The sequence below is a fragment of the Oryzias melastigma genome, linkage group LG9 (assembly GCF_002922805.2).
Source record: "Oryzias melastigma strain HK-1 linkage group LG9, ASM292280v2, whole genome shotgun sequence".
In the NCBI taxonomy this organism is placed as follows: Eukaryota; Metazoa; Chordata; class Actinopteri; order Beloniformes; family Adrianichthyidae; genus Oryzias; species Oryzias melastigma.
In genome coordinates, this window is record NC_050520.1 from 26994228 (window position 1) to 27017484 (window position 23257).

Below are 23257 nucleotides of genomic sequence, written 5' to 3' on the forward strand. Positions count from 1 at the left end.
GCTTTTGTCTCCTGAAGATTTAGCAATTGTCAGCTTTCTCTCCCAGCACTCTTGCATTGGAATAATATTTTTAAAAAAGCTAGAGCTGAATTTATGACTTGTTTAAAGACTCGCTCCAGTTAAAATGGTCTTTTAGGTGTTTGTAACGTCTTCTTAGCACTTTTCTCATAAGGACATGTATGAAATAATTTTAAATAAAAAATGCATTTTTTAGTATTTCTTAAAGGCCTCATGCGGTGAAAATCGTGATTTTTCTTAAACTGCAATAAAACATTAGTATTTATGTCACAAATGAACCCCCGTATAATTATTTTGTCACCCGCGGCCCCGTGCACTCTCTTCAAGCGTTCAAAGATAGCGCGGTCGCTCAGATTTTGGGCAGCCACCGATAAGTAGGTCATAGGTCGTGTGACGTCAGTACAAGAACATACAGCTAGATCCGCTAGTGTTGTGATGACTTTCTGGGCATGGAATTACTTAACATAACAGAATTTGGACTGCCGTGGATTTGGGGATTCGAACGGGATAATGGTGAATAGGAGTGTAGTATTTGGTTGCAGTAATGTGCCAAAGAAGGGGGTCTCCCTTCATGAATTTCCCGTTTCAATAAAGAAGAGGGGCACTCCCCGGTCAGGGGGAGGCTTTGAGCCCTCCCCGGCCCTCCGGAGGAGGAACGCAGGGGGTGTACGGGCACCTGGCGGGCGCGCGCCGGACGGCCAGGGTGAGGCCGCCGCGCCGCGCTGAGTGGGGTTTGCGGTTCCGAGGCCCCGGGCCGGGCATGGGGGGCGCCGTGGATTCGCCGGATGGTCGTCCGGCGCCGGCAGCCGAGCCCGCACAAAGGGTTTTTACTCCCTCCCAGGGCTGTGAGGCCGGCGGGGGTGGCCTCCGCGCAGGGCACAGGAGGACCCCACCGGCCGTCTGGAAAGAGGACCCGCACTGGGGTTGGTTGCGCACGGGTGAGGGAGGCCGAGAGGGCGGCAGGGGAGCGAGCCCACCCGTCGCCGCAGCAGCAGCAGACCCTCGTCCGGGTCCGCCGTCCGCCTCGGCCCTGGAGGAGGACGACAAAGGACGCTCCGCGGCAGCGGCGGCGCCTTTCCTTTTCCGGTAATGATCTTTCCGCAGTTTCACCTACGGGTACCTTGTTACGACTTTTACTTCCTCTAAATAGTCAGGTTTGATCGTCTTCTCCCCGCTATCGCTGTATGAGCTTTCACCATCGTCATCTGAAGCCCCTGCATCCTCAGATGAGTAAACCTCCGGTTCAAACTGGTAGGACTGTAGACCCTCCGAACCCTGTGTCGTTAAAATTCCCGTGTTTGATGAAGGCTCATCACCTTCATCCAAAGAAATATCCGCTAAATCGTGGTCTACGTCGCTTCTCAAACCGTCAGCCATTGTTGTTTACACTCTGGGATCCCTGAAGTGACGTCACGCGCAGCCCCCCCCCCATCACCACCTATCGCCCAAATTTAAAGCTGTGCACGACCATAAAATGATCAATAAAATCGCGCTGGATCATTTTAAGTGAATATTTTTTATCAGATTCGTTTTCCAAGTTCCATTGACTTTCTAAATTAAAAAAAAAATTTGCCACTGCACGAGGCCTTTAATTTAAATCATGTTGAATCAGGAGGAAATTTGCAAAATCTTGTGACGCAGCAACTGCAATGGGCGGGAGAAACTCTCCCTGCTCTTCAACAGTTCTGAAGCATCCATTTAAAGACGAATAGATCCATTTATGTTTTCATTTTCTTCATCTGAGCTGACAACAGTCCCGTCCACAAACCAGAATCAAATTTCTAATGAACCCCTGCTTAAAATATATCTTTAAAAATGCCCCATGTTTTTTGAGTTTGGCTAAAACTGCATAATCATAATCAAAAGACCACTGGGAATGATTTTACAATAGAAAAATACATTTGGAGTGGGACTTTAAGGTTATCATTGGGGTCAGTAATACTTTGTCCAGAATAAAAAAGCAGAAGCTTATTCAACACCATTCAATCCATTCATTTTCTTTCCCGCTATGATCCTTTTGGGGCCATGGGGTTGCTGGAGCCTGTCCTGACTACTGCACCCTGCACAGATCAGCAGCTTGCCTCTGGGCTCACAATCACTCCCTCACACCTAGGAAAACGTAACAAAATGAACTTATGGCATATGTTTTTGGACTGTGGGAGGAAGCTGGAGTGCCCAGAGGAAACCTACTTGTGTATGGAAATAATTTTAAATTAAGAAAGCATTTTTGAGTATTTCTTTTTTTAAATCATCACACAAAACCCCACACAGATAAGACTCAGCTGGGATTTGAAACAGAGCCTTCTTACAGTGAGGCAAGAGTGCTAACCACAGTACCACCATGCAGCTCCCAGTTGATGTTTGATGGTATTCTTGTTTATTTTATAGGTAACCAAGTATTTATTCCACCAAAAATTAATCAATTATTTCAATAAAAAAATTAAAAAAATTTGATTGTTTTCTCCAATTCTGTTTCTCGGGTTGAGTTTATGATGAAAATGTAAAGTTTATCCGCTTTTTAACTCCTTGTCACAAATAGGCAACAAACCAATTCGGCTCCAAAATTACCCAAATGTAGCATCTACTTAAAAGTAACAACATATGTGATTTTGTTTGTTTTTGTTAGCTGGAAATAAATTCAGGAGTGCTGTCAACAGATGGCACAAAGAAAAACTCCAGCACTGCAGAGTTTTATGTAGGTTAGAGTTCAACCACAGGTTTAAACCAGTGGCGGACTAAGCAGTTTTGGCCCCAGGCGAACAACACCCTCGGGCCTTGCAGCGGTTGGTTTGAACTTCTAAAGAAATATTTCAAAAACTACAATTACAACTTTGCCTTTCTTCTCCTTTTCTGTCCCTTTTCTCATTATTGACTTTCTTTATCTTCATTATGAGTTCCTTTGATTCTGCTCTTTTTTTCCTTGTTTGCGTGGCAACAAATTTCATGTTTCTATTTGGTTTTTCCATTTTTCCCAGCTGGTTGAAAACCACTTTTTTTCAAACTCATAGAAGGGTCTGTCTCTGCTCGCTAACTTGCTGTTTACGGAATATTCCATTGCTGCAGAGTTACGGGGAGGATGAAGCACTTTCATATGAGGGCCTAATACCATTTTAGGGATTTTTTTTTAATGATAGAGTTATGTAATAATGGCCATGATTTTTTTTTTTTTGTTTGATTATGTTTTTGTATTCTTTTTTTTCTAATCCTCCATAATTGAACTGGATGATGCAACTATTACATTAAACCAACTGTTGCTGTAATACGGTAGTCTGGTTAGGATACACTAAGATAAAGAACATGTTCAGGCAAGAGCAGGCATTGAACTTATATAAAAAACCCACAGAAACTGCTTTTCCTATTATAACAAGCAAGGAATATTTTTTACAGGATCAGTTGTGTTTTCATGAATGCCTTAAAGAACAAAGTAAACTGATACTTAGTAACAGTCATTCTAATTACCAACATTTTCTCTTATGTTCTTGTCAGGACAGAGCTTTCACTTTTGGTTTTGCATTTACACAGATCAGGTCATAATTTGTCAGTAAATACTCTGAGGTTTAAATGTGTTGGGGTGTCCATTTTTTTAAAGCAAGAAGACTTGCTTAATTGTAGAAAGTACAGAGAATTTAAGTTGATGAGTCACACAATGAAGTTATGGGAAAGAGTGGGAGCACAAAGTGAACTGAAGACAGAGAATTTGAGAACAACAGTATGGTTTCAGGCAAAGAAAAAGAACCATAGATGCAGTTTTTGCTTTGAGGATGCTGTTGGAGAACAGAAAAGGTCAGAAGGACTCTTTCCAGAAAAAGTCTTTGACGCAGAGAGACTGGTGGTACAAAAAAAATGTTAAAGCGAGACTTTACATTTCATTGCAAGCTGAAAACCTTCTGGTCTAACAACATTGATGTGGGTGAGCATGGTTGAGCACGGAAACCAAGTTGTGGGCTGAATTCTTGCTTTAATTTACTGTTAAGCATTTTGTGCTTTAAAAAATATATTTCCAAAAAAGTTTCCTTAATAAAGTTGACTTATTTTTGCACAAAATGTACATATTTTTAACAGAACTATTGCAGCAGTCTAAAACAACTTTGACATTTTTTGGTTAATTGTGTGCATTGTGAACCTTTTTTTTTTTTTTTTTGTCATGGTGGACGACAATTGTGTTTTTAAAAGTTAATTATTTCTTAATTAGCAAAGTAAGTGAGAAACTTTCAACATTTCATCCTCATTGTGCTCTTCCTTTAGCACAGCTTTAAAATGCAAAACTGAAAGTAAGTGTAGGAAACTTTCTCACCTTGATTTGTTTAGTTCGCTTTCACACTTGAGTGGACAGAAAAATTCAGCTGGCAAAATCAAAGTTACACTGGAAAAAAACAAAACAAAAAAGAAAACCTAACTTATGGAACTATCACAAATTATAACCATCTTCACTTTCTCTCTGCATCATGATGACCAATAAGACAAAATCAAAACTTTTTTAGATCTGATGATTTTACACAACTTTTTGCACAAAATGGAAGAAATTTACATCGATTAGAGTGAATTTTAATAAACCATTTAGCTCTACACCTGCTTCTTTTCCCTAGAAAAATATGACTAAAATGGTATGAATGCAAAAATCCACAAAAACACTTGTAATTTCAGGAACTGCTTTTAAATTGTTTCTGTTTACCACTGGGATGTCTTGAAGTGGAGTCACAGCATCTGGACTTCATGTAGTTATCTCTTTAACCAGCTAATGAATCTCCACGCATTTACACTGTTGCAACACAGTTCATTTACAAATGAACAAATCCCCTTGTAAACAAATAATTTTAGGGTTTGCCTTTTCAGTCCACAATTGAGGTGAGATTTTAAATTTTCCAGTGGGGACCAGAGCAATCCATTGTGACAACACTGTTTGATAAGGCTATGATGTTTGTGACATGGATCAACAAGCAAAAAGCATGGATCCCTTTTGTGCAGTTGTTAAAACAGGAATTGTCTGAGTACACAGTCTTTGCTTGCAACTGTTTATTGGATTTGCTTTCTGTTATACATGAAACATTAGTAATTCTGCATTAATTAAAAATACAACATAGTTATTGGCTCATAAACAATTATGATGGTAATATAACAATTTTTTTATATGATAAAAGTTTAAAAACATGCTGCAACTCTAAAAACTCTATATACGTAGAAAATATATTTAAAAAAAAAGTTTACTACATTGCATAATTCTGCTAAAATAAAATGTTGTGCTACCTTATTGGTCTATTCACTTCCATATTTACAAGCAAAAGAAAAAAAACTTTCTTCATCTTGGTTTTAAAAGTACTGCTGCAAATGTTGAAAACCTGTCCGAAAACTAGAATTCAACCGGATGCAAAGCTTTTAGACAAAGTCACTGAGTGCCTTATGCTTTGTTGCCATCATAGACTGTCATGAGTTATCTGTTTCCTCACTCTCTGCTGCCCTCTACTGTCTATTTTATATCCTCTGCTGCTCTACTGGTTAACTTTTTTACTTCACACAGGTAGGTGCTTGTGTTTGGGTGGGGATTTCCAGTGTTCCCGTGAGCATTCAACTTACTCAACTTGCCAGTATTTAAGACCAGTCAGTCCAGATAGAACTTGCTAGTCTGTCAGTACAAACCAAGTGGTAATTACCCCACATCTGATCTATGGTCTTTGTTTTCCTTGATTTGGTTATCTGATTTCTCTAGCTTCTGACCTACTCCAATTATGTCATTTTGGCATTTTCCATATCAGAAGCAGATGAGAAATGGCATTTAAAAAAACTTGTAGCTGTGACGTAGGTGCTACAAAGGGTGAGGCCACAAGCTCCCTTCTTTGCTCCACATCACAATCGTCTTCATTTTCTTCGTCCGAGCTGGCATCTGGGTCAAAACTTCACGGCTGGATAGCTCAAATACTTCTCACTAGTTTTATTGCTTTATTAGGTTGGAGGTGTGAGGGGCTGTAAGCTAGCAGGAGAGCGATTAAACAAATGGATGACGGGAAGTAATGAGAGGCTTTCTCTGCACCAACAGTCACATCAAAACTCAGAGGCAAATTTCTAATGAACTACTGCTGCTCTGCAGAAACTACGTCCTAGAAAACAGCACAAGTTTTTGATTTTGGCTAAAACAGCCTTATCAAAATCAAAAGACCACTGGGAATGATTTTACAATAGATCAACTTTAAGTTCTGTCTACAGTTCAACAAACTATTGGATTCTTTGTATTTTTTCTTTATTCATGAACCCCAACTTAGACAAAATCTGGGTAAAGTAATTAATAGATTGTAGGTGTAGAACAGATACAATCTACTTAACAATATAGTATAAATATTGGGAGGAAAGCCAGACTTAAATAAAAAGATATTGTGTACAACTTTAAAAGTAAAACTGCTGCAGTGGTTTTTCTGTATGCATAAAACATTAAACTTTTTTGTACATATGTCTGGCCTTTAAACTTTATTTATTTTACAATGGGAAAAATGACTGCTTTATTTTAATATTATTATTTTTCATTTTCAAAAGGAAATTAATAGCCTAAAAAACTGGAACCCTGAATATAAAAAAATGAATGAGCAACAAGGTGTCGAAAGATGTTTAAAGATGTATTAAAACATACGTAATTGAAAAAAATCTATAGAGAACTACTTATTTTCAAAAACTTGATTAGAAAAACTCAATACAAATATGCTGCCGTGCATCTTGGGAAATGGTGTCCGCCTTAAAAATCAAAGAATCGACTTAAACTGATATCTCGCTGCTGGCAGAATGTCAGCAGCTGTTGAACCGTCTGGAAGAGCAATAACCGGATATATCTTTTTATTATCAAAATAAACTCTTCAACAGTCTTTTCACTGTAAGTATATCTACACATAATAATACATTATTAACCCTATAGTTCCTATAAAGGCAGATTTTGACTATAAAATCATTTCACTTGTGAAATTGTAATAATGGATTAAAATCCTGCAAGGCGAAGACTTTATTGTGAAAGGATAGAGCGGAAACACTCGCTCGGAGCTCCCCTGTTGTTCAGATGACGCTGGGTGGCTTCTGTGACGGAGCGACACTATCTATCGATATTTTCTAAACCCTCCTCCAGCACAGACAGGGGCTCTGTCCGTCTTTTCGTCGATAGGATCGATTTGTATTTTTCTTACCCCGCTATCTTCCCGCTTTGACGTGGTGCTTGCGAATTCTTTTGTGGCGTTTGAAGCTGTTTTCTATGATGTTGGCGAGTGGCATCTGTCTACTGCAGTGGTGCGCAGCTTCGCCTGGAGAAACACCTGTGCGCCTGTCCTCGCCGCTGGCCGCCGTCTTCAATGTTGAGTAGGTACGGATTCAAACAAGCACGAAACGCCTTACGACGTGCACGCGACGATCGAAGCGCGAGTTCTTATGTTTTTCCCCCATTCTTCTCAAAGACATTGAACGCCTCATCCCACCCAGTATTTTTGGTCACTTAATTTGGATGACAGTTGGCCCTAAACGCAGCATCTGTGGTTCGGATGGAGTGAAAACAAGTGTTTTCGGGTTCATGGTGTGCGGGTGTGTGGGGGCGCCCCTTATGCTGACAGATAGGATCGTAGGGGAGGATCCATCAGAGCAGCATTGCTGGACCATTTTTGGTTAGAGTTTTCGATCACACTTGACGCATTGCACTCTTCTCTTTGTGGCTGCCTGTCCATTAGCATTATATAATCACACTCCAGCCCCTTTTTCAATATTAATGGGATAGATAAACCACACGTTTCCACCATCCTCCCTCTGAGGTTCTGGTCCTGCTGAGAAACCCATGAAGGCCGGTTTAAAAAAAAAATTGTGGGTGGGTTTCCTCACTGTTTACATAACTCACAGCTTTAGCTGGGGGCTCACTGATGGTATATAAAAGGGTGTTAAAATGCAGCAATGTGACTCATGGTTTCATGAAACAGTGTGCAGAAAGCTGAGCCCAAAAATGTGTTCACTCTGTGTGTATGCGTGCAGTCATCATGGAGTCCACAGTGTGTGTGGGTGAGTCTCAGCAGGAGAGCTTTGAAGACCAGATGATGATTTTCCGTCACATTTCAGAGATGCACTTCATAGTCGTAAAGCAGCACGATCCTTTCCAGGATCATCACGAGCAGAGCTTGCAGCGATCAGTCTCAGCCTCCTCTTGACTTTGTATGCGACATCTCACTTTGTTGTGCCTCTTTGTCTCTTTTTTTTTTCCAGAAAAAGGATAACCCTAAGGCGCGGTGTCTGTTTGCAGAACAAGGAAAGGAGCGGCACAAACACTGCACAGCCAGACATCATGCGAGGAGAAACCTTTCCACGATGCAAAGTGCTGAAATGTTAAGTCTGGAGAGCGAGAGTGTCAGATCAAATCAGCAGACTGTTTACATCAGAGGCTGCCTGACAATAGACTCAGCATCAGCCTGTGTTGGGCTAAAGGCCCCTTTCATTCACAACCCAAACAAGACACGTTAACGGATCTGTCGTTGTTTTTATCAGGTTCAGCAAATCAGAAAGAGTCCGGAATGGAGTGGTCACTAGAGAGCATTAGAGAGATGGTGGCTGGAGGGATGCAGTCTGTGAGGGAATGTGAGATCTGTGCTTTTTCCATCGCCATGTGTGTACTGCTGCTGTTTATGTGGTACTGCTACAGAGTGGGCCGAGAGCACGGCTCCAGCCCACTGCGTGGGAGGTATCTAGTGGGGCCTGGCCGGATTGGAGGGGTGGTGGGGGGTTTCATGAGCTCAGACTGCCGGAACAGGGGGAAAGGAAAGCGCGGATCAATGCTGGAGGAGCAGAATGGCTTTGCTTTCTGCCAGTCATCAGAGTGCTTCCGCTGTACCAGTGCCGGCGAGAGTCTGAACCAGAGGCTCTACCACAGTCTGCAGGAGTATGCCAAGCGCTATACCTGGTCAGGTATGGGCAGGGTACACAAAGGAGTCCGTGACCAAGGCAGATATCTCAACAGCCGACCCACGATCCAACGCCCTGAGGTCTTCTTCCTCCCCGATCTGCCGTCTGCTCCTTTCTTCTCCAGAGAAGTTCAGAGGCATGACGTGGAGCTGTTGGAACAGAGCTTCCCCGCCCTTCTGGCTGAGTTTGAAAGCATCTACCACCAGCCTCCAGCTCGCAGTGGCTCCTCCCTCCCACCAGGGTGGAAAGCTAACAACACCCCTCGTGGGCAGTGGTGGACCTACTACCTGGTCAACCAAGGCACCCCTTTGGTCCTGAATGTCAGGAGATGTCCGCGGGCATGGCGGGTGCTGGGCCAGCTGCGCACCTTCATTGCCAACAACGTATTTGGAAATGCCTGCTTCTCCGTACTGACGCCTGGAGCTCTTATTACGGAGCACTATGGTCCCACTAATGTCAGACTGCGCTGCCACCTGGGTAAGAGAACTAAGTCATTCCCAAATGAAGATGCTCAGTGAATTTAGCTAAAACAGCTGAATGCTTCACAAATAAACACATCACAAAGTGGGAGAGTGACGTAGTGCGTCAGCCGCTGTGTGGTTAACACTGAGGGCTTCAACTCTCTTGAGTAATGCCTTAAATGTGCCATATGCTAACATTTGTTCTTGTTTTGACTGCACCTGAGCTTTGGATATAATTCCATCTGTACTGAATTCACACATAAAAGTCAGTCATTCCAGCTGCTATGAATCACAAATGAATCAAATTACTGTAGTTGTGCAAGTCATTTGAGATGGATGTGTGTTGACCTGGAATAACCTCCTAAAGATGGGCTTGAATCTTTCTGCTCTAGGTCTCAGAGTACCGCCGTCCTGCGAGCTTGTAGTCGGTGGAGAGCCACAGTGCTGGTCCGAGGGCAGCTGTCTGCTTTTTGACGACTCGTTTCTCCACAGAGCCTTTCATGAGGGTAAGAAAGAATTCAAATCTTATAAGCTTTAATACATGGACTAGAATTGATTTGAAGCAGTGCAGTAATTTCCACTGATATTGAAAATCAATCAGCAAAAGTCAGTGTCGTCCTGTTCGGATGATTGATGTTTCTGCCGTTTTTGGATGCAGGTAATCTGGAGGACGGCCCCAGAGTGGTCTTCATGGTGGATCTGTGGCATCCCAATGTAGCTGCTGCTGAGAGACAAGCCTTAGACTACATTTTCACTCCAGGCCGTCTAGAAGACAAAGAAGGCAAATGAGGGAGACAGGTGGCAATATTAGGGGAAGTGTGTCAGGTTGGGGGAGCAGCTTTACTGAGTGGCTTCTTGTTTAAGAGGGTGAAACAAGGAAGGGCTGGTACAGTGGGCGGGTCAGTTTCCCACTGCACTCATTGACCTATTTTAACAGGCTTCTGCTTCGGTTCATTTGAAACTGAAACACTAAGCTCCAACTCTGACCAGATTCATTTCTGTATTCTACAACCAAGACTTTCTTGCAGACCAGCTCTCACCTACACTGTGTACATATAGTGGAGTTTAAAGAACACTGACCCATCAAGGCAAATGACCGAACATTGGGCCTCTTTTATCTACTGCAGTTTCACACGTGTTGCAGTGTAAAACACGCCTTAGTAATAAAGCACTCCTAAAATGCTATATAACATTTCTAAACATCAGGAATGTAGTTGTATGCACCCTCAGATAGTCACTAATATACATTCTCTTGCTGATCTACTCACAAACTCAAAATATGAACAAAAAGGAGTAGCAGCAAACCGATACCACGTCACGGAGGGATTTTCTGCGCACTTTGCTGTATTTTCCTAACACACTTTCTAACTTTCTGCAGTACCATGAGTTATTTTTTTTTTCTGTAACATCCTGGATGAAGCTCAGTGTCGTCTAGCAGAACTTATGCACACAGGAGTTGTTTGGATCACAACTGCGTTATCTGCGTGGAATATTCTTAGGCTCAATTTGGTTTAATATCAACCCAGAATAATGTGTTTACATGCAATTACTGGCCAAATCCTTAGTTATTGATGTTCAAAAGCCACTCAATCACACGGGGGCAGTTCGTGGCATTTGCTCATGTAGGCATGGTGAAGGTGACCTGCACCAGTCCAGACAAGTTTTTAGTGCAGGTGAGTAATTTCAAATCAGTTTGAAACTTAGATTCACTTTGATTTTTGCATATTATGGTGGTTTTTATAGGAAATGTTTAGCTGTATAAAATGACCTTTAGTTTTCTGAGTGAAAAGCAAAGTTTGAAGAACGTCTGTAAGCAAATTCAGCAGCAGAAGTCTATAAATGCTGTTGAACAAGCACAGGAAACAGACTAGAATTCACATTAATTTGTCTGAAAATGACAAGACTGGAAAAAACATGGTCTGATTTAATTCTCTTCCATGACAAATGAAGGCTGGAGCAGGAATGTAATGTGATCAATATAAGTCTCAATGTTATATTAACATCTGTCCCTTAAAATCAACATTTTTCTTCGTGTTGAGCTTCAGAAGATCCTCCATGTCTACATGGTTGGAAGCACCGAGTTGCTGCCATGTGACAAGCTGACCATTTTCACCATAATTTGAGGTGTAACAAATATCATATCTTTGTAAAGGATTTCAAAATCCCAGTTTAGTCTGACTGGAATTTCTCTTTAGCTGCTTTAGATGTCCTTCCTGTAGAATGTGTTTTGACACTTGTGCAGTTTTAATATTCAGATTCATGAGGTGTTGTCCTTTATTGTGTTAATGACACTGAGCTTAAAAAATGTTATTTTTCTGTTTGATCATCACTATTGCAAAATGGTTTCTAACATACTACATATTAATGCATGTCCTTGCTGTTTGAGTTTCCATTAAAATAGTTGAGTTGCTTGAAGGTGAATTGGAAAGAATATGATAATATGAATCTAAAGGGTCTTCTGTTTGAGATTAATGCAGAAGGATTATCTAGTAGTCATTTCTCAGACATAATCAGTATTCAGCTTTTAAAAAATACCAACACCAACATGGAACATCTGCAAATATTTATAAAAGGGCTAAAAAAATCCATAATTGGGTGTTTTGTGTTATTTTATGTACTAATTTGAATGTATAGTGCGATCTCCATTCCTCTTTCTTTGCACCTATTTCATCAGATTGTGTTGATCTGGTCTAAATGAATGGATGGCCTGTATGCTCACAGATTGTCTATGTCCTGTCAGTGATTGTATCGCCCATTCTGTCTTACTTAAGAAACATCGTAGAAATTATCAAAATGCAATAATTATTTTGTTTTACATGTCGCTAACCTTAACTATGTGATGAGTAGATTGAGACCAGCTAACACATAAGCACAGAACAGGTGAGTAGGAGATGCAGGATACCTCAAAGAATTTAAATGTTCCATTTAAGTCCTGAAATATATACGGTGGCAGTTGTCGTGTTATAACGCAGGAACACAACTGTCCCTCAGCTCATCCCTAATGAGGATGATTGGATTTATCCGTGTGTGGTTTGATAATTGAGGTCCAATGTCAGCCGCGGTCAGAATGTTCAGGCGCTGACTCTCGCAGGTGTTCTAGTGAATTGTGCTCCCCTCTGAAAATCAGTACCATGGTTACAGAAGCACATCTGAAGTGCAAGTTGTAAGTGTGGCACTGCAGATGAAGAGTTTTTGGTAAACTTCTGGACTCTTGTAATTTAGTTGAATTTGATATCAGGTTTGTATTTCTGTAAATAACCCTAAACTGAAGAAAAAAGAAAAAAACTGATTGGTCTGAGATATTTTGAAATGATTGTCTTCAGCGCTTTAACTATTGTGTTGTCTTGATTTCTATCTCAAGTGATCGAAGGTCAACAACTATGAACGTCTTTCCTGACACATCCACTAAGTATATTCTGTGAAATGTTTATAAAGTACACTCTCTATTGTTGTGTGATGCTTTAGTTTTTCCCCTTCAATCTGTAAGTTTTTGCAGCACTGTATGGTATCCATTAGAAAAAACCCTTTAGCAGCACTTCACAAAGGTACATATTGTCAAGAAGTAAAAAAAAGAATCTTCTGCTGCTTTGGTTGTCCGATGCAATTCAAGATACCCATCCATTCAGTTCTAATGTTTACAAAAGGTGTGGTTCTCACACACTGTTTACAACAGCAGATAACACTGACACACACACACGGAGCTGTCCACCAAGAGCTGCTTGGAATTCCCAAAGTATTGGCTTTAGATGCACTGGATGATGGGGCAAGAGTTTTTGTTTACATTTTTTGATTAAAGACTTTTTCTTTCTTTCAAAACGTTCTTGTGTGGATTTTGAATAGTATTTCTGTACATTTAATAAACTGTCAAGTCTCTTATTTAAACAACTTTTGTCAGAATTCTTCATTTCACTGCTGTGAATCTTCAGATAATTCTCTATATGAACTGCTTTATGTCACTGAGCTGCTTCAAGCAATAACGGATTGAAAATGACAGTCAAAAAAGAAATGTTGGTTTACAACACAATTGTGGGGTAACAAATAATTGACTTAATTGATGAAACAAAATCCAGCCTGATCGATCTGCCTAAGGTAAGTTGTCAATTGATCAAAAGGTCATTCGAAAATTGTTTCAAAATAAAATAAATTAATCATAATTGACATTTGAAAATATTAGGGGTGTCGATTCTTTTTAACAACAACTCGGTTCATGTTGTGATTTGTATTCCTAAGATCCAACCCGATCAATCAGTCTGAGGCACGTTGTCAATCGAATCAAGCTATACCATTAGAAAATGGTTTCAAAATAAAATAAATTCATTACAATCGACTTGTGAAAATATTAGGGGTGTACCGATTAATTTCAACAATTCAATTAATATTGGGATTTGTGGTTGACAATAGGATTCATATTCGATATCGATTCATTTTGAATGATCTGATTCATTGACCTAAAGTCGATCTAAGACAAAACTTCAACCAGTGGGACTCAAAGATAAACCTGTGCAGGTAAAGTTTTTCAGATTATTTGTATTTCTTGCAAGATAGTCAAGTACAATTTAAAAAGTACAAGTAAACAAGAATTAGTGGCAAATTCATTTACATTTTAGCTTTATAAAGTTCAGTCCACTGTTGTTTTCCTACATAAAAATATGCAACAAAAAATAATCAAGCCATCATTACAGTCTAATATGTGGAAACACTGAATTTTATGTACAGTGGGGTAGAATGTTCTAATAATGTTCCATTTGTATTATTTGAATGTGGAAAAACAACAGTGAGGTGGATATTATTAAACTAAAATGTGAATGGGCTTGTCATTGACTACTTGTTTATTTGTACACATTTAATTTACAATTGATTATCCTGCAAGGAATCTAGAAAACTAGCACTTTTTGATTCACACTGTTCAAATGTTGGCTAAAGTTGTCCTGGATCGATTTTAGGTAATTAAATTAGATAATTCAAAAGGAATATCGAGTATGAATCGTATGTCAGCCACAAATGATGAATCGAATTGTTGTTCAAATAAATATAGTTACACCCTTACAGGTAGATTATGGTGCATGTTTTAGTGCAGTTCTTGAATTATTAAAGCAGACAATGAAGTGTTTCTTTATTTTACAAATGGAAGAGTTTTCTTTCTTAAAAGCTTAAATGCAAGCACAGGTAAGTCCGTTTTTAGACAAATGAAAGTGAATCTTTAATAAACTGGTGACAATTTCGGCTATTATTCCAATTTAAATGCGGGAGTGCGTTATGTCGTCCTCTCCTACGTCACAGCCACGGTGCTACACACACAAAAACCATTAATGAACAGGTGACGCGCTCTGCGGCTCCGCCGTCTGGCAGAGTGGATGAGATCCGCCGCAATGAGCACCTCCTTCCCCAAATCTGAATCCACGACCTCCCTCCTGAAGTCAGCCTCCGCGGCCAAGAGACCGACACACCTCCCCGAGCGCGCGGCGGAGAGCCGGAGGGGGCAGCATCATCACCAGCACCAGCATCGCCACCGTCCCGCCGAACTCCAAAGCAGCGGGAGAACGGAGGAATCTTTCCACACGGCCGACGGCGACGTCAGCGCCCGCAGACCCCTGTGCCACCCCTCCGCGGCCGGCGGCGCCTGCCAGGACAGCCACTACGCGGCCACGCGGAGCAAGTGCAAATCACGTGCGTGTCCGAGCCAGGTTCCCGCTCCGCTGGAGGCGAACGGCGAGGCAGGCCAAGGTGAGAGGGAGCGCTGCAGGACCTCCAAACACCGCCACCATCACCGCAGGAGGCACCACCGCGACGACCGAGCTTCGGCAGAAGCTCCCGAACCAGAGCATCCCAGCCGGGGCCACGCGCGCTCCCGCCCGGTCCCGAGGGTGCCCTCCCTGTCGGACAGCAATGACGACAGGGTCCCGCTGTGTGAGCCCAGGGCCCACAAGGGGACCAAAGGGAGCAGTCCGTCCACGTCCTCCTGCTCTCTTGTCCCACAGTCCAACAGGTCGTCCCGGCGCACGCGGAGGCCGAGCCTCGCTTCATCTGCATCTGACATCAACCTGAGAACCATCATCAGTTCACTCTTTGGCCAGGTGAGACTCCAGAAACACACCTTCACCAGGGCTCAGCGGATTGATATTTTATCATTTATTGATAATTAATTGGGAAAATAAAACACCATTCTACTCGTTTAATTCTCAAAGACACATAATCCAGGTGTCTTCAAACACGTTTGATCTGAAAGCATCCAAACCCTTATAGTGTTTTGATCTTTGTTGTTGTTCTGTCCTGTCAGACAAGCTGCAAAAATGGAAGGAAAAAAAAAGCTTCTCTACACATTTTTTCTCCTTATGTAATTTGTAAATACTGCTTCCTCCTACAGACTTCACTCTATCAGGCAGCTTTCTTTTTGAAGTGGATGTAGGACAAGTTGGATGTTCCAGTAGCAGAGAGGTGGAAATCTCTGATGTGCTAATGTCTCTTTTGTCAAAGGCACAGATGCTTGCGGGCTTCGTTCATCTTCCTGCATCCGTACACCAGGAACACTGCATCTATTGTGTTTTTGTGTTTGAAGAATGATCAGTGATGCTGGGGGCTCTATTTTGAATCTATTTGAGGATCATTAATACCATTTGCATAATTTGGGTCTGATGTGCAAAAAAATCTTTCTGCCACAAATCTGCTAAGATTGTTTACCCTTTTACGTCTTCCAGAGGTCAAATGTTATTTGCTTTCCTTGTATGGTGCCCACTTTTGATCAGGAAGTGATTAGCATGAGCTGAAAAGGGAATCATTCAGTCATAGAGCAGTTTCGTCATGGAAACGCAGAATTAGTCCTTTTGTGGTTTGAAAAGAAACTTCTTCTAGTACTGATAGTATAAAAGCCATCTCTGCAAATAACCAGTGAGTCAGACTCTGAGTCGTTCTGCGAAAACATTAGCGTGACCCCTAAAATGCTCTTTGATTACACGCCCACTGTCAATGGTGAGGAGTTCAGTCATGGGCAAGAAATGGAAAGCTCCAACACACACACACAGAGCATTAAAAATGGATGCAATTTTTCATCTACTTGCAGTCACATGTGCACGCCTGCAGATGAGATTGTCTCTGCAAATGGCTTTGCTGCCTCGTGTGTTTGTGCTGGTGCCACGCTGTGTGGAGGTCAGAGTAACCTTGCCATCGCCTGTGGAGGACACAAACAGCCATATGGGGAAAATATATTCAAAGTAGCATTACCAAAATATTTTTTCGATAAAAAGCATCCGGTTGCAACATTATTTTTTTAACTCAAGTTTTTTTTTTTATAGTAAGGGGCACCCTAATACTTGTGCAACCCCGACTGTCTCTCAGGTGGGAAGACTAGAGACTGTTTTTTTTTTTTTTCTTTGCTGACTCAGAATCTGTTTGAGTGTAATTCTGGTTTTGGTAGTTTGGCTGGTGTGTTAGCTGTGTGCAATATCTTTCAGACATCTCTTTTCCTTTAATAGGCATTATTCCGTTTCCTCCCTTGGTCTACATCCCTCCCTCGTCTGTTTTCTTCCCCTCTCTCCCTCACTCGATGGTGTCCCTGTACTGTTGCAACATTCATTTAACCCAGAAGCTCAGTGGACTGAAGTCCAGATGTTTTTGTCCTGCTTTAGACTTTAATTAGAATCATTGGTTTCATGGGTCTTGCTAAAAGTAGAGTTTGTCGTCCTCACAAAACTAAAACTGCAAACCTGGGGGAGAAAAATTCCTCATGGTCCTATTTAATGCCTTTTTTCTCCATTGGAATGGGAAACTGCTTAGACTGGCCTCTGAGAGCGGTAAGATTTTGAAACACAAACTTTGCACTGACATTTTCTGGAATTTAGCTTAGAGTGATATAAAGGATTGTATTTATATTAGTTTTTCTGCCAAAAACTTTTGCCCATGTTGTGCATTTTTTAATCCAAAAACAGTCAATCCATAAGAGTTTGAGTAGATTTATGTTAGATTGACATGATTGTGTCATATATTTGTCGAGAACATGATGTATCTTGTTCTGGTCTCTTGATTCAAGATTTTTAAAAGTCCTAATGTAAAAGTGATATTGGATTTTGGCAAGCCTTGGTTGTTCAACAGGAGCCACTTACTAATAAGTGCTCAATGTCCCGTAGAAGAAAATGTGCCTGCAGTGTATTTCTTAGCCAGCTCCCTGGTGCTTTCATTCTCCTTTTTCTGCTTCTGTTTACTCTTCGTCAGGCAGTGTATAGGTGTGAGGTGCCAGTCTGTACAAGTGCCGAGTAAACTGTTATGAGCAATGGGTGGAAAGTTGGCAACATGTGTTTTATAGATGTATTTAGGTAATTTTTCCACCTTGTTTTCACCTATATGACATTGTTTTTCTTACTTAGGCTCTTGTATAACACATACACATGTTGTACAACAGGCTTTATTTATTAGGGCTGTTTCCTCTAAAATGTAAAGGAAGTGTGCACCAACAACTTTTTTTCTCTGCCCACCCATGGGAAGATGGTCCAGGATGCTGAGAGGAGACTGAGGCTGGTGCTGTCATGTGCAGAGATTGCCCAGTCAGGCTATCTTGGGCCTTATCAGGACTCCATTGTTTCCATGACACAAAACTGCGTTCTCGTGAGCAACCTATTGGGACAAACCTGTGTCTTCCTGAGTAAAGGCATGGCAAAGTGCAGGCAGGCTGTACGTAAGTCTGAACAAACACGTTTTTTATCTGTGTTCAAAAATAACCACAGCATTGTGATCATTATACTGTCACATTAGATGAGTGCTCTCCACTTTTCAGGCGTATAAAAGCCCAGGTTTAGACAGTCCACCTTTTACCTTGTCCCCCTGACTCTCATAAACACATAAACTGTTATCGTCGCTGTTTTCCCAGATAAATGTCTTTCAATTCTCTATTGGGGCTTTTAGGAACACACACACACACCAGTGACAACAAAGCTCTACCTGCCATTTAGGGTCCAGTGTTTAAAAAACAACTAATGGAGAGAAAATGACTGACAGATTTGCAACTACTTAAACATTTGGTGAATATAAAGCTGAAACCTGCATAAATTAGCTTTGTACAAAGTCAGGAGAAATGGTGAAACACATCCCATCTAAGATCTTTATTCCAGAAAAATTGTAGTCACAAATAAATTAGGATATGATGTGATAACCTTTTTTTCATTCAGGGTTAAAACTACTTTCATTCTTTGTGCAAAAATGGCACAATCAAAAAAGTCATTATTAGTAGAACATTCAGTCATCTCTTTTGCATCACATAAGCACAATGAGCTTTTAGCAGTCCTCATTTTGTTGTGCCGGAACACGTCAGTCTAGAAAAGATTATTTAACAGAAAACACTTCTTATCTGGACGGTGGCCTGAATGTGTCTGAAAGACTGTCAGTGTGACTGCTGATGTGGGATAGGCTGGCAGTGATTGACTGACAGAGGAAGCGCTGACGGTCCTCTGCAAACGCTGGTTGTTTTGGGCTCGTGTGGTTTCTGTGTCAGTGGTTCTGTTCAGACGTCAGCGATTTGTGTTTAGACTTCTCTCGTCTTCTGCTGTTAACCCCTGGTGGCTCTGGAGTATGTCTTCCTCTCTCTGTCCTTTAAAGGTTGCATTCATTATAAACAACAAGTGGAAAAAATGTATATGTGAGTGCTCATGTTCTCCCGTCCTGCCCGATAGTGATCAGTATTTTCTTTGAGAGCACATTATTACGGGTGGTAGTTTTAACCAACTGCTCATAAAAAGGCTGTGGATTTAGATTTGGGCATCACTTCAGTCGAGGTTTAGGGTTCGCTTTCAGTGGAAAGTTTACATGAAGCTCATAAGCTTGTTATAAAAGCGGACATTGTTTTTTTGTGTGTGTGTGTTTCACTTTTGTTTTTATACCGATCACTAATAGCATTTCTTTACAGGATAGAGAACTTCGACCAGAAGAAATGGATGGTAAGATGTTCTTTCCTTTAAACTCAACCCAATGTGTTTTGAAAATATTAAACACAATTTTAGAGTCGATATAGCTGGAAATGAAGCCAAATACTTCATGTACTGACATAGATGCTGTTTTTTACAGAACTGCGAGATGCATTCAAAGAGTTTGACAAAGACAAGGATGGCTTTATCAGCTGCAAAGATCTAGGAAACTGTATGAGGACCATGGGATACATGCCTACTGAAATGGAGCTGATAGAGCTGAGTCAACAGATAAACATGAACTGTAGGCCTACATCTTCATTTGGCATTTACATAACTATGTGGAATAAGTGATTTCAAGTGTAAAGTTCTTTTTTTTTTCTTTAGTGGGGGGTCATGTGGATTTTGACGATTTTGTGGAATTGATGGGTCCCAAACTCCTTGCTGAAACTGCCGATATGATTGGGATAAAAGAGTTAAAAGAGGCTTTTCGGGAGGTAAGAGACTGGGGAACAGAATAAATGGTGATTTTTGTTGTGTTTTTATATTTTTGATCTTTTATTTCTATTGTGTGCTGTTCTCAGTTTGACACAAATGGAGACGGAGCCATAAGCACAGCCGAGCTCCGAGATGCAATGAGGAAACTGTTGGGCCAACAAGTAAGAACTGGGCCAAACTTAGACAGCTGAGTTCATCTTGACGGCTCAAAACAGCGCACGCGTCTCCTGACCTCGTTTGTTTGTTTGTTATGCAGGTTGGTCTAAAAGAAGTGGAGGACATCCTGAGGGACGTGGACTTGAACGGTGATGGACTTGTTGACTTTGAAGGTAAAACAACTTTCACAGAGCACTTATGGAAGCGCGCTCTGGAGTGTGGCGCCGCAGTGTTTAACCCTCCTCCTCTCTTCTCACAGAGTTCGTACGAATGATGTCTCGCTGAAATCATACAAATGATCAGCACTGAATGTGAAGCTATGTCCTTCTTTCCTCCCGACCACATACAAGCAGGGACATGCCAAGACCTTCTGAGCCATTTAGATCTAAACCACACTGGAATTAAAACGCTTTCAAGCGAAGAATCACCTCACTCTTTCAATCAATAAGTGTTCTTCCAGAAAACAGAAGTCTAGTTTGAACTGAGGTGGAATTTGCTGTAGCATAGCTCATAATTGCCTAAATTATGTCTTTTCTTTTTGTTTTTGCACTTTAATTCTCACCAAATAAGTCCCCGTTTGGCTAGCTCATGTCCTGTCTCAATGTGTGTGAAGCGTCTCTCCAAAAATCGCCTTCGATGTTCAGTAACATCAGAATCAGAGACTCGATGCTGAAAGGATGTCAAACAATCAGCTCTGTTGAATGTTTCTGTAAGAATCCACTTCCTATGCATTGTATAAGAAGTTGTATGTACCTTTGCATAACAATGGTGCTCCACCGACACAGTCATGTGGTAGACTCACATCTGTATGTAACTGTTTTCACTGTGCAAGTCCAGTTAATCAAAACGATCACTGTCTGAGATGCAGCAAAGATCTCCTTTATATGCCTTGCATACTTGTTGTCTACTCGTGTTTGATCCAGAGTGGTACAATCAACAAACCTTATCGAATGTGCTGCTCTCCAAAAGTTGAAATCAAGAAAGCCAAAGTGCTAATGCACGTGGAGAAGCAGCGGCTTGCAGCAATATGGACCATCTCTAGACTTTTAGTCTTTAAAAGCTCACTTGTTTAAATCCAATAAACTATGGGAGCTGTTAGTGTATTTTTTTAATGTCCCACCATTAAATAGAATGGATTAAACCTGTAAACTGTATTTGCAGTTGATCTAACTATGTTGTATTTGTACTGTATGTCACTGTCATTGAGATTGTAGGTGTGGTAAAGTACCACACGTGTTATTATTTTTTGTATGCATGCCAAAGAATGACATTCATTGAACTTAGTATGCACATTTGTATTTTGGTCCAACAAAATATTTCGCCAAGTTTCTTGTAGACAAATAAAAGATGTTTACATTTGAGCTTTTTTTTTTGTTTTTGTAATGGGAACAAAAAAATCCTGTTATTAAAAGGACAATGTTGGCAAAGAACCTCCACACAATACTGATTCAACTGGCAGTAGTGGCAGTAGCTAGACTGGCTCTGCCCCAACCGTTATTCCACTTTTCAATGGACCTACAACCGATGGGTGCCCTAAAGAGGTACGGCTCAGTTCTGTTTAATGGGTCCATTTTACAATGGAAACGCTCAAAATACTGGACCATACAAGATCACTCAGTGGAAATGAGACTTAAGAGGCCTACGCCTTCAAAAAAAAAAAAAAGTTAATTTGATTTAACAAAGTTTGTTAGTACTTCATTTGAACTCAGTGATAAAATTGTGTCAAAATGTTATCAGTGAGACTTGAAATTTTAAATATGAACCTAAAACTTAAAAAAAACATACCTCCATCCGTGAGAGCATTGAGGATTAAACATGGCTGAATCTTACACCATGACAACTATCCCAAATAGGTCGCCCAGGCGACAAAGTACTTGCTACATTAAAAAAAACCATTTCAAGGTTCATGATTATCTTAGCCCGTTTCTGAACCTCAGTTCAACAGAGAGAGAATCTGGAGGCAGTTCAAAGTGTGTTTTACTTAAAAACATCACAGCTCTTGAGAAGATCTGCATGGAAGAAGAGACCAAAATATGCTACAGTGTGAGAAAACGTGCAGACCTACAGGAAACCTTTAAATTAGGTTTAAATCAGGGTTAACTTAAAAAGTATTGAGGGGTACTTTTGTTATTGACCAAACACGTATTTTCTGCACATTCTGTCTCTGAAGTTTGAAGTATTTCTATGGTGAACATTATATACCTCTCATCTTTTTAAATGGGACAACTTGCAGAATTGGGGACTGATAAATTGTTTTTTGTTCAACTGTTCTGTTTTTGTTGTTGTTGATTGTTCTATTGTTTTGGAATTCTGAGGGACTATAGATGGAAAATAGTTTGCAGCTAAATCTGGAACAAAACATTTTTCTCTTGTAAGAATGGATGTATTTGTCTTGAAATTATCTAAAAAAATACCAAAAACAAATACATTGAGCATCTTACTCAGGAAAAGTGGATTTAGATGGGTCTTGATGTTGATTTTCTGGGTCAACCAACATTTAAGATTTTGAAGACAGCTGTTGAGTGAATAGGAAAATAGATGGCACTTCATATCTATCCAATGGCAGAGACTAAGGGAGGTCTAAAACATGTTTTAAAGATGCCCTAAAGTCTTCCAAAAAGCAGCAGAGGAGTTTGACATCTAAAAATGTATTTGTTTCTCGTCTAATTCATATTTTGCCCTATTTATTCAAATTTCTGCTTAAAATGTATCACACTGAAGTCAACAAGGCCATGACTTTTTCATATCAGGACAATCATAAAATTACCATCTCAATTTAAGTTTACCCAGATAATGACTGGGCTGGTTAATCTTTACTTGCTTTGCAGGTTGTGCAGTCTAAATAGTCCTAATAATACTATGTTTTTGCTCTAAAAGTGACACAGCAAGTGTTTGTTTCTTTGTTTGAGATGATACCCCGGGTCATTGCCCACAAATCCGCCTGACTGAAGCCACCTGCACCAGCACAGTAATGCAATCTTTCTATGAAAATCTCATATTGGAAACTATGCTGACTTCCTGTCTGGGCTTTGAACCGTTAATCTGACAGATTAATCTGACAAAAAATGCATACAATGTGGTTTCCTGTTTCCAGAGAGTGTTTTTATGAAGATTCAATCTTATAAAGACAAAATCAATTTGAGACATTTATTTATTATTAAAAATTACCTTTTTTAGGTAATCATCCAGAAAATATAGAATATACATGGTAATTATGAGTAGGTGATTTATAGATTATACAATTTCCCTCATGATCATCAAAGTTAAGTCTGTCTGATACAAGCTTCTAGAAGCAATTTGACTAAAAACGGACTAAAATTGGATCATAAAATC

The 23257-nt window shown here is 40.5% G+C and overlaps 2 protein-coding genes across 5 annotated transcripts; both read left to right on the plus strand.

Annotated features, from left to right (window-relative positions):
* Positions 1–7023: 7023 nt before the first annotated feature.
* On the plus strand, positions 7024–13265 carry asphd2 (aspartate beta-hydroxylase domain containing 2). 2 transcript variants are annotated; one of them, XM_024276149.2, is made up of 4 exons: positions 7024–7348; positions 8230–9399; positions 9776–9889; positions 10042–13265. In XM_024276149.2, exons 2-4 carry the CDS (start codon positions 8535–8537, stop codon positions 10170–10172), a joined length of 1110 nt encoding a protein of 369 aa, XP_024131917.1. In that variant the 5' UTR covers positions 7024–7348; positions 8230–8534; the 3' UTR covers positions 10173–13265. The 2 variants fall into 2 exon arrangements, with proteins under 2 accessions (XP_024131917.1, XP_024131918.1); XM_024276150.2 differs by having other exon boundaries at positions 7024–7344.
* Positions 13266–14613: 1348 nt separating this feature from the next.
* Positions 14614–21521, plus strand: cabp1a (calcium binding protein 1a). Of its 3 annotated transcripts, XM_024276147.2 has the most exons (8): positions 15475–17170; positions 17859–18044; positions 19273–19303; positions 19431–19574; positions 19658–19767; positions 19855–19929; positions 20025–20097; positions 20184–21521. In XM_024276147.2, the coding sequence occupies exons 1-8, from the start codon at positions 17030–17032 to the stop codon at positions 20207–20209; spliced, it is 786 nt and encodes a 261-aa protein (XP_024131915.1). In that variant the 5' UTR covers positions 15475–17029; the 3' UTR covers positions 20210–21521. The 3 variants fall into 3 exon arrangements, with proteins under 3 accessions (XP_024131914.1, XP_024131915.1, XP_036069581.1); XM_024276146.2 differs by lacking the exons at positions 15475–17170; positions 17859–18044 and adding an exon at positions 14614–15457; XM_036213688.1 differs by having other exon boundaries at positions 15476–18044.
* The last annotated feature ends 1736 nt before the right edge of the window (positions 21522–23257 follow it).